Consider the following 14778-nt stretch of genomic DNA (forward strand, 5'->3'; position numbering starts at 1 on the left):
ATATCATGCAACAGATTTCATGTACATTTTTTTACATTTCCTTGTATGAGTTTCTTCCATGAAAGTTTCTCTGGATATAATGTGGAAAGGGGTCCCATTAGTTTCATCTTGGAATCAGGATGTGAAATAGCAAAAGTCAATTACATATTCGGGGGAACGACTTTTCCGTGATCCTGGTGGAATGATCACAACAATTCCCCAAAAGCAAAACAATTTAATTAAACATAATTGCAGAAGAAAATCTTAGGGATAAGAAAGGAAATGCCACAGTGCAGGAACTGAACACACACAAAAAGTAGTGGGGGCCTGATTGAAAGTTTGTCTAAAATGTGACTTGATCTTTTTCACTAAGAACCTTCCGAGAGGGAAAGAGTAGGGCAAATGCCAAAAACTAGTTGGACAAAACCCGTAAGCTTTGTGTCTTATCTATGAGAATCAGTCTATGCGTGTCATGCTAGTTTTTACAGTCATAGTCTACAGTCTTGCACTGATAAAATCAAATTTGACAGTAGCACAATATAGAGGTTTAACTGACAGCACACACAGCACATTTGCTAGTCATAACGCCACAGTTTAATGACTGATGCATCTGGGAAGCTAATTCAGATTTTTTTCTGAATGGGATAAAGGAGCATCCAGTTAATACCAACCATGAATTCAAACCATGTGACAAAACTGATGCTACATACCCTGTTCTTGTTCTGCATATTCTGCAAATTGAATTGCAGGAAAAGAGCCACGTTGTACATACATCCGGAGAGAAAATTCATTCTGTATTTTGTACATCCACCAGTAACAACTGAATGCATCCAGCTTGCTACTTTCAGGTCAACAAAGTAATCAGCCTTTATCTGTTAAATAGCCTAACAATTACAAATTGTGTGCCTGTTTTGAGAAAAAGTACAGGTTATAGAATTATACAAGCAGACATAGTATAAATAAAATATTCATATAAAAATAGTCTCTTACAAAATATACTCTTTTATCCTATGGTTCATTTTCCAAAGATGGAAACTTGTCTGGAGTTTTGCATTTATGTGTGATGCATTATTTCCAACTGGATTTATGTAATGCTCCTTAAAATAAAATTTAAAAAAACTGGACAGGTTATGCACTGGTATCTATCTAGGTGAAGATGAATATCAGTTTGAGATTCCAGACAACTAGCAGCAAACAGCCAAACAAATTATAAAAGATGCCTGCTTTTGTACTTAACATCTATTATTGCAGGAAAAAAACATCCTGCAATTCCAACTAGTAGAAATATCTGAGTAAACAATAATATATACAGCTCAAGGGTGTCCCCTCCTTTCCATATCTACAAAATTATTCCACAAAAAAAGCAGGCTATCTAAATGCAGAATGGTTTTCAAAAATGTCGGTAGAGTTCTTTTTAATTAAATAAATTAATATTAGCTTTATCTGGATAAATTGTTAAATATTGCTATTATTATTATGCCCAGATGTCCCAAATCCCTGTGCTAAAATATCTGCAGCACGACAAAAAGGCAGATAAACCAGTGTTTATATGGAAAACATCAACAATCCTACTTGCAGTAGCACATTGTCTGAAAAAAACGGAAAGACAGAAGGACCAGCAGAAGCTTTTCACAAGTGTAGAAATCCCTAAATCTGCTTAATCCACTCTCTTTAAGTTGAAATTCACACTGGCGCATTGTCACCCCATCCTGTGCAAAGACCATGTTTAAGAATTGTTTGTTGCCCCAGCCCTCTCTTTATGCATGGTGCCTTTCAATCTCTCCCTCATCCAGTCCCAAAGAGCCCCTTGCCTTGGTCTGGACATGGGCTTTTTCCCTTAAGGCAGTCAATAAATTATGTTCTGAAGGCGCAGAATATCTGAGAACATTTCCCCCCCACTTATTTTTTTTTTGTATTAGGTGACTTGTTTGTTTCTGTTTCCTTTTTTAAAAAGTCTGATGTTGTTTTTGGACTATTTCTCTAAGTCTTTGATGGGTCTCCACTTAAGCGCTGATATATTAAGAGGGGAAGATGGGATCCATTTGCTGGTTTTCCTTTTGGAAACAGTGTGGGTCTTTGCTACAGTCGTGTGTAGGTGCACTGAGCTTATGTGCAAAAAAAAATGTGTTTATTCCAAGGCTGTAGGATCCCCCTCCCAAGCCACACTTTCATTTACAGGTGTACACTTCTGTTCTTTCACTGCACGTATTACATTTAACATAACAGCACCAATGAAATTTACAGTTGCACTGCCACACTCTTGAATACTGATGAGTATTATAACCTCGACCGCAACACATCAGGTCACAGCCATTGGTCTGCTGGGCTGTTTTGTTGCACATTCTGCCCTGTGTTCCCACACTTCCAGTGACAGGGTCCTCTTCACAGTAGTTAGGCGATTTCTCTATGTACACTAAATCTGTATCCATGGGTTTACGGTAGGAGAGTGGTTTCTTTATCTTAAGAAAAGTTGGGCGTTTATTACGACTTGCCCTCACTGGTTCAACCTGAACGGCTTCGTTGTATTTGTCCTTAAGGATGTAGCCCAGCTCCCTGAATTTAGGAAGAGTTGTCCAGCATGTCTTAGTAGTACATGATCCCGACACACCGTGGCACTTGCATTCCAACTTCATGTTCTCTTCAAGGATCTAGAGTAAAAGGAGGAGAGGGTGTTATATTTAAAACCACAAGAGAGGATGGAGAAGAAGGGTGGTGCACTTAAATCTGTTTCATAACATGCAATACTAAGCTCTAATTTCAAAAGTTCTTTATCTTCATAATTACAATGAAGAACAAATGGTAAAAACCAGGCCAGGCTTAAAACACACAATGCTGCTTATGGAGCCATTTAATCTAAAAATGCAGCAAACACAGCTTTTGTTGATAAAGGAAACATTGGTCAACCACACCTCTGCTTAATCAAAGGAGGGGTTAAGTCTTTAAAACCACTTGCAATATAGTGGGCCAGTCTAATTAGAGCATTACAGGAATCCTACAGATGGATAACATCCATTTTTTATAGATGGTGTTGAGGACAACTCTGTACAAGTTTATTTGCCCTTGTTTTTCTAGCTTTACACCTTATGTAGTCATGCTACAAAGTCTACCAACTGGTGTCTTGACCAATGTTCAGAATGTGTTGCCCTAATCTAGAGACCCCTTGTAGGGACAGGGATCCCTACAGAAACAACAAAGAGCCTCATCACACCTTCAAGCAGCTTTTAAATAACAATAAATAAATAAATAATCTTATTATTTATACCCCACCCATCTGGCTGGGTTTCTGGCTCGGTCAAGAATTGCAATATGCTTCAAAAGCTCAGCAAAAAGAAATGGGAGACAGGAGCAATTTGACATGCAGTGTACGCTCGTGTCGCGAACGTGATCCGTGCGGGAGGCACGTTTGCACCCCACTGTGTCCGCAACCCACAGCGCCGCATCTGCGCATGCGTGGGTTGCGATTCGGTGCTTTTGCGCATGCGCAAAGCGCGATTTAGTGCCTCTGAGCATGCATGAGCACCGAAACCCAGAAGTAACCCATTCCGGTACTTCCGGGTTTCGGTGTGTCCGTAACCCGAAAACGCGCAACCTGAAGCATCTGAAACCCGGGGTATGACTGTACATCTATTTTACAATTGTCACAGACTGTACTTTTTGCATTTCATGGCCTACATTTTTTTTCTTTTCACGTGTTTGTGCTTAAATAAACCTGCCAACTGAGGATAGCACTTTATGCATCTACTCCACAATGCCTTACATAATAAGTCTTCCAGGTGCTATAAGACTCCCTCTTGTTTTTACTACAATAGTCCAGCATAGTTACATCCTCTGAAAATTAAATCTCTCTGTTTCAGGTGGTATAACTTACCCTGAAATTTAAATGCTGTTGTTTTGAATTCTAGCTAGCTGTGTGACTTTGTTCAGAGCAGTCTACACTTTTACAGCGCCCAAGTTCCAATTCAGCCCATGAACAGACAGTGACCACAGAGGGAATAAACAGCTCCATTGGAAAGAGCTGAGTAAGCTGCTGCAATGGATCAACAGCTGAAAGGACTTGTGACATGTGTTGAGCTTGCTGTTCTCTGTGATGTATCTTGATGCCAGCTGGAACCAGCTTTGAGACCTTTCTCGTCTAAAAGCGGGGCTGGGCACATGTTGCCATGCCCAAGTTTTCATTCATATCAAAGTGCGAGTCAGACTATCTTTTTTTAGGGACAGGTTATGAGTTAGAAGCAGATTTTGCATCTAGGGATTTCCAGTTAGAGGAGCTCAACTAAGTAAGTAGGAATGGGAGAGATTATTGCCTGGCACGCTGGAGATCTACCAGCAGGCAAGTGTAGTTAGTTCCTTTGTAGATGGCAACTGCTCACATCTAACTTCTGTGTGTCCTCAAAGCTCACTGCAATTGTTTCAAAAACACATGCTTCCTGGTCTAGCACTAGTTCCCCTTTTCATTTACCCCTCCAGTTTTGAAGTCCTGATGTCTTCGGTGAAAACATTCCTCTCCTCTTTCCACACACCCCTCCAACCACTTCATTGTTAATATTGTCTGACAAACAATACAACAACTTTAACAAACCTTGGCATATTAGTATTCTTGTCACATTCCACAAGTTCCTCTCAGGTGCCTGTCCTCTTTTTTCAAAGTCTTGGCAATATGACAAGAGTAAAGAGCTAACATAGATTACTGGTTTCCAGGCAGGTCCCAGTCCCAGTTAGCAATAGCCAAAATATACTCAAAGACTTCTGAAACCCAATTTACACTATTTCTGTTGTTTTTGTTACCATCACCACCACTGGGTTAGCTTTGTTAGTCTGTTGCAGCAAAAGCAACAGAGTATTGTGGCACCCTAAAGACACATTTAATATGGCATAAATGTTTGTCATCCAGAGTCCACGAACGCTTGGCCCATAATAAATGTGTTGGTCTTTAAAATGCTTCAAGGCTCGTTATTGTTATGCTTTTCTATTGTATCTTTCAGTGAACAAAGTGCCTTCCTGCCACCCTTTGACACAGGCTAGTCTGAGAGACACTGACTTGCTTAAGGTTACCAAGTGACCTTCATGACTGAACAGGAATGTTAAGCTGCATTTTGACCCAAATCCAAACCCAGCACCCTATTATTGCGATCTTCCTGGTCCCAGAAGAGCCTGAAAGGCTTGACTAGTTTGCCACAGGTAATAGTTCAAATTATACCAGCATATAATAATAAACACAGCAAGATGTGCAGTCTTCAGATTGCAAGCTTGCTTACACACACACACACACACACACACACACACACACACACACACAGTTCCAGCAGCAAACCTGTGGTTTGAAAGCAAAAGGTTTAGGCTATTCTAAATGCTGATATAAGCAGTCTTTTTAACCTTGCCCACATTTTCTCTAAGCCTCTGGGATGAATTGACGGCACTTGTTAATCTATCCATCTCTTCTCCCCCCTCAACTAATTAGCATCAAAAATTTGGGTGTGTGCACTGTGTAGTCAAAAGTAGTCAAAATTGAACTATGGTATTCTATACAATGCATAGCAATTCCAGACTATTTCTAATCACCATTCAGAACATACAATCAAGAGTTTAAACCCTTGATTTCTTTTCTTCTGTTGCACTCTCTACTGTACTACACTTCCACTAAGGAAAAATACATTCTGGGGATGGTGCACACATGCAAAAATGTGTATACCCAAACCACCCCCTTGGAACTGCCCCTTACCTTCCAAACAAGCCAGAGAGCTTTTAAGTTTTGGGAGGCACTCGCAAGATCTCGTAGGGCCATCTGAGCTTCCACAAGATTTCTCAACAGCCTCCCCAAGCCCAGTAAGCAAGTCAGAGACTTTAAAAGTGTTTTCCACACTGGGAAAACCCAGAGCATAGGAGCTTTCAAGATCTCCACTTTGCGTGCAATTGATTTGTGGGATTTCAACCAGCCAGCTTTCAACCACGTAAGGCTGAAATGGGGCAAATTAATTGCACGCAAGACATGATTGTACTGTACATGCAAATTCCCCTCAATTGAAAGCAAATCCACGTACTTTAGGGCCTGTCTGTTAACATCAGGTTTTGTTGACAGGTAAGAGCCACTTCGGCCAAAATGGGAGTGGTGCAAAAGAAATCCCAGCCTGCTCAACAGCGAGGAAGCCATGCAGCCATATTTTGCCTTCTCTGTGCAATTTAAGGGTGTTTGAAGCTGAAAGGGCAGAGCTATACATCAGAATAAAAAATCCCCTAAAAAGTGGTGATGATGACATACTTGGCTAACATTACCACTTTCCCCAAAGAGGAAAGAACCATCAAATATTTTGTTGAAACTGGCCATCCAGGATTTCAGGACACCTTTGACACAATTATCCCTGTTCTCCTAAATTTAGGTATGACTAATGGCCTATGGTTTTCAACTGGACTTCATCCTACTTGATTGATTGATTGATTGATTGATTTATTAAGGTGTTTTTATTCTGTATTTCACCACAACCATCACATGGAAAATAAAATACAACAAAACATAATACATAATAAAGCCTCTAAAACCAATTCACAGAGAATTAGTTGTACGCCTATTAATAATAATAATAATTTTATTGTTTATACCCCACCCATCTGGCTGGGTTTGCCCAGCCACTCTGGGTGGCTTCCAGCAAAATAATAATAAAATGTTAGAACAGCGCTGCTTTCAGATGTTTTCTAAAAGTTCCCATTGCCCATGACTACGGTCAGGGGCATTGGGAATTTGCAATAATTTGTTATAAGAAGCCTACGGGTCCCCCCCCCCTTTTGCTATTTGCCTGTGTCATTTGACAAGAGAAAACAAGTAAAGGGATATTTTAATGTGTTGTTTGTATTTGTTGTTAACTGGATTTCTTACCTACTCTTCACCATAAGGTCCCAGTGCAGGTTACAACAATATAAACATGCAAGATTGAAATCAGTTGAAACCATTTACAATCAGAATAATATTGAGGGATATAGATAGGTGTCAATATCAGGTGTCAATGACCAGGGCAAAGATGTATGTCTTTAGTAGATTTGAATCAAAAAATGCACTCAGTACTGTTCTGCTTATACTTGGGGAAGGGTGAGAAGGTATTTTTGCCAATTCCTCCACCCCCTGCAGCCCCCTGTGTATCCTGCAAAGCTTCTCAAGAGTTGAGGGTTCTTAGAGTCTAGGACAACATGGAAAGTGATGCTGTGGCATGGAGCAGGAACTATCAAAACCACTCCCTTTCTGTGAGGAACCTCTGCTGGTTCCCAGTTTCCTCTGTTAATTGAAGGAGCAAGTCTGGATCCAACCCATTACATTTATGGATACAGCATAAATTAGAAATTGAAGTTTAGCATTTAACTTTTAATAGGAATAGATTTGTTTCTTCATTTTCCAAAATCAGCTTTCAAGTTCTTAATATATGATTGCTACTGTTTGTTACTTAAGCTTGATTTATCTTTAAGCTGCTTTCTGTAGTTAAAAGCTACTGCTTTGATAGTTTGTATTTAAGTCATCTTCTTCCACCGACACCAATATACATCTATCATAGATGAATCATCACATATTGCTAATAGTTTTCAGCTATGTAAACAACTCCTAGAAAAAGGTGAAGAGTTGTCTGCTATTAAATACCCACCAAGGCTAAAGTAAAAGCCAATAGGCTTATCAAGAGCAATTTTTGGACCAATCAGAATAGAAAGCCTATGAGAATAAATTACTGAAGAAGTTGTAAATCCTTTTCATTGGATATATTTTATGTTGGACAAACACACCATTATATGGATGTCTTCCCAAGGATATATCACGAGCTGCTTCCTTGGAAATGAACCTCAAAGAAATCAATGGGACTAACTTCTGAATAAATATAATTGGGGGAAAGTGTATGTTTTAAGACTTAAATGTTGAGGAGACTTTAATTGCTGTGATTCTTCTGAGAAAATTCCATTTGCAACTGCAAAACTGAAATAGCATCCTAATTCCATTTTTTATGGAGAGTCCTTAAAAAGACAAAGGTCGTGGATCTATATGTCTAGGGGATAACATAGCCAGTAGCTTCTTTGACATTTGGTTTTTCTCCTCAGCAATATAAGTGGCTAGATGGGAGACTTCAAATAAACCTCTGGCTATGCAAGCAGTTCTCCAACATACACATGCCTACAGCTCCTTTGGAATGTAGCCATAAATCTCAAAAGGTTTGAAAGCAAAGATCAGCAATGTTAATCAAACAACAGCAAAGTGGAGAAAAACAATTTTAAATGGCGAGATTAACACCTGAGCTTCAAGGCCTAGGTGGCTTTGCTGCTGATACCATAATATCACTTGATTCCAGAGGTATCAGAGCAGCCTCAGTCAGTTTTTAATTATTCAACAGTAGGATGTTCTTCTAGACTTCCTGGAGTCTATGGTAATTTTCAAAAGTTCCAGACACGTGAGGGCATTGAAAGCTTCTTTTCTTTTTCTTTTTCTTTTTCTGCTGGCATGACTTGAGATAGCTGAGTGCTATAGCACATATTTTTGGTTACCATGGTTGTACATCAGATTTTTTTTCTAGACAAAGCTTCTTGACTTCAAGGCCCAACTAAGAATGGCACATGCAGAAGAAGAAAAATCTTTCTCCTTGAGGTGCCATTTCCACAAATACACAACACATCAGCAAAGAGACCACACGCTGTCTCTCGTTCACTTTCCCCATTGTTAAAACGGTATACACAAACACCCTAGCAGTTTGCCACGGAAATTAGAAGCACAATTCTAATGAGGAAAGATGGAGGACAAAAATACCAGTGTTGGTGGAGGTAACGTGCAATGACTAGCAAATAAGGATTGACCAGTATTCCTAGAAGGACAAAATAATAGCTGCATTACACCCACTTGCAAAACCAGTACAAGTATTTCGAGTTCTAGGAGTGGAACTTGAAAATGCAGGGGCAGCCATTGTTCTACCTGTAGAGCCATTTTGAAATTCTTTGAAAGTCAATCCATTTATTTGAACTTTAGGTTTACCCAGTGCTTTTTTTTCTATAAAAACGGTGCTGGTACTCACCATGAAGTTGTTACAGTAAGTGCCACATTTTTAACCTGTGCTTTTCTTTGAGAAAAAAGGTTGCCAGTACTTACATCCCCTTGAGCACCACCAGAAAAAAAGCATGAGGTTTACCTTGTCCTTTTTATCTTGATTTGTTCTGCTGCTGCTGCTGCTGCTGCTACTAAGACTTGTGAAGCTGAATTGCACAGGAGTCCTCATCTTGACCCACAGGTTTATAGAGCAGAGAAATGTAACATGACTTGGTCAGTGGAGCATGAGACTCTTAGTCTCAGTGTCATGGGCTTGAGCCCAACGTGGGGCAAAAGATTCCTGCATTGCAGGGGGTTGGACTAGATGACCCTCATGGCCCCTTCTATAATTCCACGACAAAACATGTTCAAGTTCTAATTCAAGGGTGGAGGCAATGGGCAGATATTATTTAGCATGGATCTAGGGGAAAGAAGGGTGGAATATAAATTGGAAAAAGAAATGGAAGAGGAGGAGGAGGAGGAGCCTGGGAGTGATATACCAAAATTCAAATTTTCACGAGCAAAAATATCCAAAGAGAATAGAGGAAGGCCTGTAGCTTAGTGGCAGGGTTCATGACTTGCATGCAAAAGGTCCTAGGTTCAATTTATGACATCTCTAGGGATGGCTAGAAAAGACCTCTATTTGAAATCCTGATGAGCATCTCTGTCAGTTGAACAGTTAATAATGAGCTTTGTGGATCAATGGTCTAATACAGTAGGAGGCTGCTTCCATGTTCAGCCACTCTCACACAATTGTTTAGAAATCAAGATTCTTCCATTGACCTTGCCTTTTTCATCTCCTTTCAAATCAGTTCCTATTTCGGTGTGCTCATTTTGTAACTTATGATCTCATCTCGATCAGCTATGTAAGACTTCATTCTTTGTTGTATTTGCTCCGAACTCTTTTATACCAGAGATTTCTACTGGAGTGCTGAAGGAAAAGCAAAGTGCTCCCTGTGCAGGACATGATAGGATTACTAAGTCAGCACACCTATGTCCCTCTGTTGAAGAGACACATCAAATAAAAAGCCACCTTGATATGCCCTTGGTTGCAGAAGCCTTCTAATGCAGCCTGTGTCATGATTTATAACAATGACTCATAACACGGTGTTATATTTAATATGATGTAATGCTGATGCAAAATGCCATTCAGTGAATTTCAATGTCACGAAAGAGAAAGCGGGAGCACAATTCAATAATTTGCTTTCCACTCAGAACCAAAATGTTGTTCCTTGAAAGGTATTGGCTCTTTCTTACACCCTATCTTATTCTACAGTAACACCGTCTGAAAATGCATTTCTGTTTTTCTCTAATAAATGACAGGCTTTCCCCGCTACACTCACATGGCCTCAGTAAAAAGGAAGTTGAATTTGCTAAAGCTAATGCATGAACATTTCTCAACCACAGCATGACTTTCAAACAAGCACCTTGTGGCAGAGAACCTCTTCATCACCCATCATTCTACTCCACTGCCATTTAAATGTTCGCATAAAAAACCCCAACCCAAGGAGGCTGACATTTAAAAAAAATAAAATACAGAAAATAATGAATTCATGTTACATCAGGAAAATAATAATAATAAAACTATATAAAATTATAAAAGAGATTTTTTAAAAATCAGAAAAATGGCAACTAATTAAAAACATGATTACATTTTTAAAAACACAAAGCGTAGCAAAGAGCAGCAGAGAATCATGAGGTGATATCCAACTTTCTCAGAGAAGATCCACCGAAATCAACCAACATACATGACTTAAGTCTATTGATTTCAGTTTGTATGCCCCAAGTATGGCTGCTGGATATAGTCCACAGTCATTCTGCTATCTTGGAGTTTGCTTATAATGCAGGTTTTGGTGTTCGTGATGAGCTTTGTGTTCACATGCTCCACCTGCCCTCACTCAATTAACTAGCTACTTTCTCTTTAATGTAAATCCTAGCTTCCCATTACATTCCAACGAGGTTTTGTGCTAAAGTGTGCTAATCATTCCTCAGCATCTATGAAATTATATTAAAAGTGCATTAAAGGCATCTTATGATATTAGAGTCACTCTGATGAAGTACTCCCAAATATCAGTGTTGATGTAGAACACAATTCCATATGTGTCCTAAGTCAAATATGTTACAAGGGAGCAATCCTAAGCTTTTGGGAAGGGCAGCTAGGACAATGTTGGATACTGCAGATCTCCATTTCCATGGCCAGAAATGGAGGCCCACAGTTGGATGGAAAGGTCCAAGGATTAAGGTCTGCCCAGTGTGGAGTCAGAAAGTTCCACATTTACTGATCCAGCCTTAGAGTTCCACGGACTCCAAAGCTCCCTACATCTCCAGAACCAGCAAGGGAAAAGGGGGAAATAATAATAAAAACAAAAGCGTCCACCTCACCATCTACTGTAGTCTGTGCAAGTCCAGTCCTCTGCTGTGGACTTTATCCTGCCAGCCTACATCAGATTGTTTTGTCTAATAATCAAGAATTTGGTAGATGTCCTAGGATATTGGTCTTTTGGTGGGTTATAATAAAGGTTATACTGAGTATTTTTATTATATTTGCAAGTATGAGATCAACTCCACGTATTAGGTGTCCCCTAGCAAACGCTTAAATTATGTGAGGATATATTTATACCACATGAAATAGCATCATTCAGCACTTCTATTAATTTCTCCACTTCTCTGTAGACCTTCAGTAATACCATCCAGTCCAGTGTTGGACTACAACACCAATAGATTGCCAACAACTCCAAACAGTTCAGCAGTTCTACCCAAGGCATGCAGGAAAATATCTCCACATCAAAACAGTTTCTTTGCCTTCTGGAGAAATGGCAGGTGGCCAAAGTCACCACACACCCTATCTCTTCAGATAATACCCTCAATAAAATGAAAGCTTTCGTGATCAGATTGTTGGGTGCATACGGAGTGCCTAAGAGCCAGTTCTGCCATGATGTTTTACATCTCCAGGATGCCTTTGGAATGGATTCTGTGATTTGAACACTTTTCCATGAGAATGGGTTGGGCATACATCATATTCAAATGTGACACCCTGAGCCGAAGTTCCCCCGACCCCCCATTTCTTGTTTGAAGAGCTAGTTCATTGAAGGATCTCTGAAATGACCCATTTCCAAAATGGAATGGGAATCTATGGGAATAGTCCCATCAGCTAATCTGCAGATTCACAATGCTACACTAAAACTTGCACTAGCTAACAGAAACAACAATAGGTCTGTTTACACAACTCCACTGCCACCACCACAATAGATTAGCAAATGCATGACAAGAAGTGAAATTGTCTTCACTGGTGCATTGCCAATGCACTTGTTAACTATGTCCACTAGTGACTGCACATTTATCAATAGAAAGAAAAGTTCTGCTATATATGCTATATGTGTGTGACTCTTTTTTTACCCTATTATTATCTCTGACTCTGAATGCCCTGGGTAGCGCCAAGGTTGAGTGCATGTGGAGCCTTCTCATTCATTTCTGGGAAATGAAATTCTACTTGTCTACATAAATATTCTTCAGCAAACATATGTTAAACTCCACGAATCACAGAATAAAACCTAGAGCAAAAAGGAGGCACATCAACATTCTCACAGAGAAACTGAAGTATGCACCATATATAAGGCCTTTTAAATTCAATTTGCAACTATATTTTAGCTGCATTTGCAGATTTGAATATGACATCATTGGTGGAGGTAGGATACTGAAGATCTCAAGTGCCTTGAAATGTATTGTCCTGTCATCCAAAATATGATTGTTGCATGATCCTACCCTGAGACATACATGCAGGGACAGCCATTGGGTGAGAGTGTGTGGAAGATGCTAAAGCTATAGTTCAGAATGATGTATGGATCCAGAATTGGCCTCCACAGTCACTTACTGACTCACTGTTAAAACTGTGTTCATGGAAGACAATCTTACTTGTCTACGAGTGATCGCCAAAGAAGAAGAAGATAGTTCAGATGAAACAGAGATGGGGGAAACACTTCCTGTCACTGCCAGCAGCATCGCATTCAAAGTCATTCTGAGTACTGTGATATTTTTGCTCCCATATTTCAGAAACCAGGTGGAACACAATCATTAATGTACAAAGCTTGAAATACCATGCACATCTCCTTCATCCCCAGTGTTTACTTTATTAAGTAATTTGTGCCAACCACACAAGGAAATCTGCACGCTATTTTTAAGGCATTGTTTTCTTGCCAATTGGGGTGGCAGGGGGAATTACCCAGGTGCCATATAGTAGTATGGTTTAATTGCTAGATTTAATTATGTTTAATTGGTGCAACAAACCTTCAGCTTAACGAACAACACAGGCAGACTATGATGAATCTTCACACTTCAAAGAGTTCAAAACCAGGTTCCTGATCCAATGTTCAGGAGCAGTTATTAAAACTACTTTAAACCAGGGGAACCACAAATATGGTAAATGAAAACGCTTAAAATGCATTCATATTTTGCCTTTGGAACCAGCTTTCAGGGATATCAGCTCTGAATACAAAGGTCAGACCAAGGTGTTTGGGCCACAGAAATAAGCCTATAATTCAAGCCCCCTTTGTGCTGGGTGTATCTCTGTGTGTGGATTGGATGGAGGTGGGCAAAGGGACACTAGTGTTGCTCTGCCAGCACAGACCCTGTTCCACCTGCTGAACATGCAGCTGGGTGGAAGTACCACTGGTGGGATCCCTGTGATAGCCTGCAGAAAAACCCAAAACAGGGTGCTACAAGAGTGAGATGGGACTGGAAGAATGGAAGCTGCAGCCACATCCTCTTTTTCCTGCCACTTAACTGACTTGCCAGAAGGACATTACAATTTACATAAGATTGGACTTTGCCCTGGGAGCAGTGGGTTGCCCACTTCTGAACTAGAGACAGAAACAAACAAGAGGTTTCTGGGCAAGTACAGATACTAACCTGAGAATGTGCATGTTTCCCAGTGAATCTGTAAAATGCAGTCAACAGATGCACATTCCCTAAGGCCTGTTGCTGATGATGGATCTTGCCTGGAGAATGTACAAAAACCTGTTGACATATGCACATTACTCAAGGCCTATTGTAGACTAAGCAGTTATATTGAACAGGAAATGTGTGTGTTACGTGTACGTGATCCATGAGATGTGGTGTATGTGCACAATGACCAGTTGTTATGCACATTAACCACTCTACTCATAGCATCTCTAACATACACATGGGTGTAGAGAGACAGAAATGTGAGGTCAGATGGAAATGAAATGGGGGGGGGGAGTCCTGTAGCAAATACATTAAAACTGAAATGTGTGCAAAATAACACAGTGACCATTTACAACAGCAGCAATTGATAAAACAAACATCTTAGCACTACTTGATTCATGAGCTTTTGGGAGTTGAATCCTATACATGCCCACTCAGGAGTAGCTGAACTACGTAGCTGCAGAATTGCAAACTGAGGGTCCCAACCCTTTATTTTAACACATTAGCAGCATTAGTGATTGAAAGCTATTTGCACTGCAGCCTCATCCATTCAGTTTTGAATCCCTTCCAGATGAGGCCAGAAAAAAAGCACAAAGTAAATACTGTCAGTGACAAAAGAGTCAAATGAGGGTAAGGCTTTCCCGAATAGTATTTTAGCTCTCTGAGATTTATCAGAGCTATTATGTACAGAATTGGTTAAGCAGCAATATCCATCATTAGTAAAATTGTTTTCTGAAATCAAACATTTTGTAAACAGCAAATCCAACTCCTTGTCAGCTGTAATATAGCTCAGGCAACATATGCTGACTGTGGTGTTG

At 39.9% G+C, this 14778-nt stretch overlaps 1 protein-coding gene across 2 annotated transcripts in view; it reads right to left on the reverse strand.

Moving 5' to 3' along the window:
* Positions 1–754: 754 nt before the first annotated feature.
* WNT7A (Wnt family member 7A) overlaps positions 755–14778 on the reverse strand; it is a 51524-nt gene continuing 37500 nt past the window's right edge. For both annotated transcript variants that reach the window (XM_053377753.1, XM_053377754.1), the window contains exon 4: positions 755–2627. In XM_053377753.1, the coding sequence (XP_053233728.1) occupies positions 2148–2627 (480 nt within the window). In that variant the 3' untranslated portion in view covers positions 755–2147. The remainder of the gene's footprint in view (positions 2628–14778) is intronic.

This window comes from Podarcis raffonei, chromosome 2 (genome assembly GCF_027172205.1).
Source record: "Podarcis raffonei isolate rPodRaf1 chromosome 2, rPodRaf1.pri, whole genome shotgun sequence".
Taxonomy (NCBI): Eukaryota; Metazoa; Chordata; class Lepidosauria; order Squamata; family Lacertidae; genus Podarcis; species Podarcis raffonei.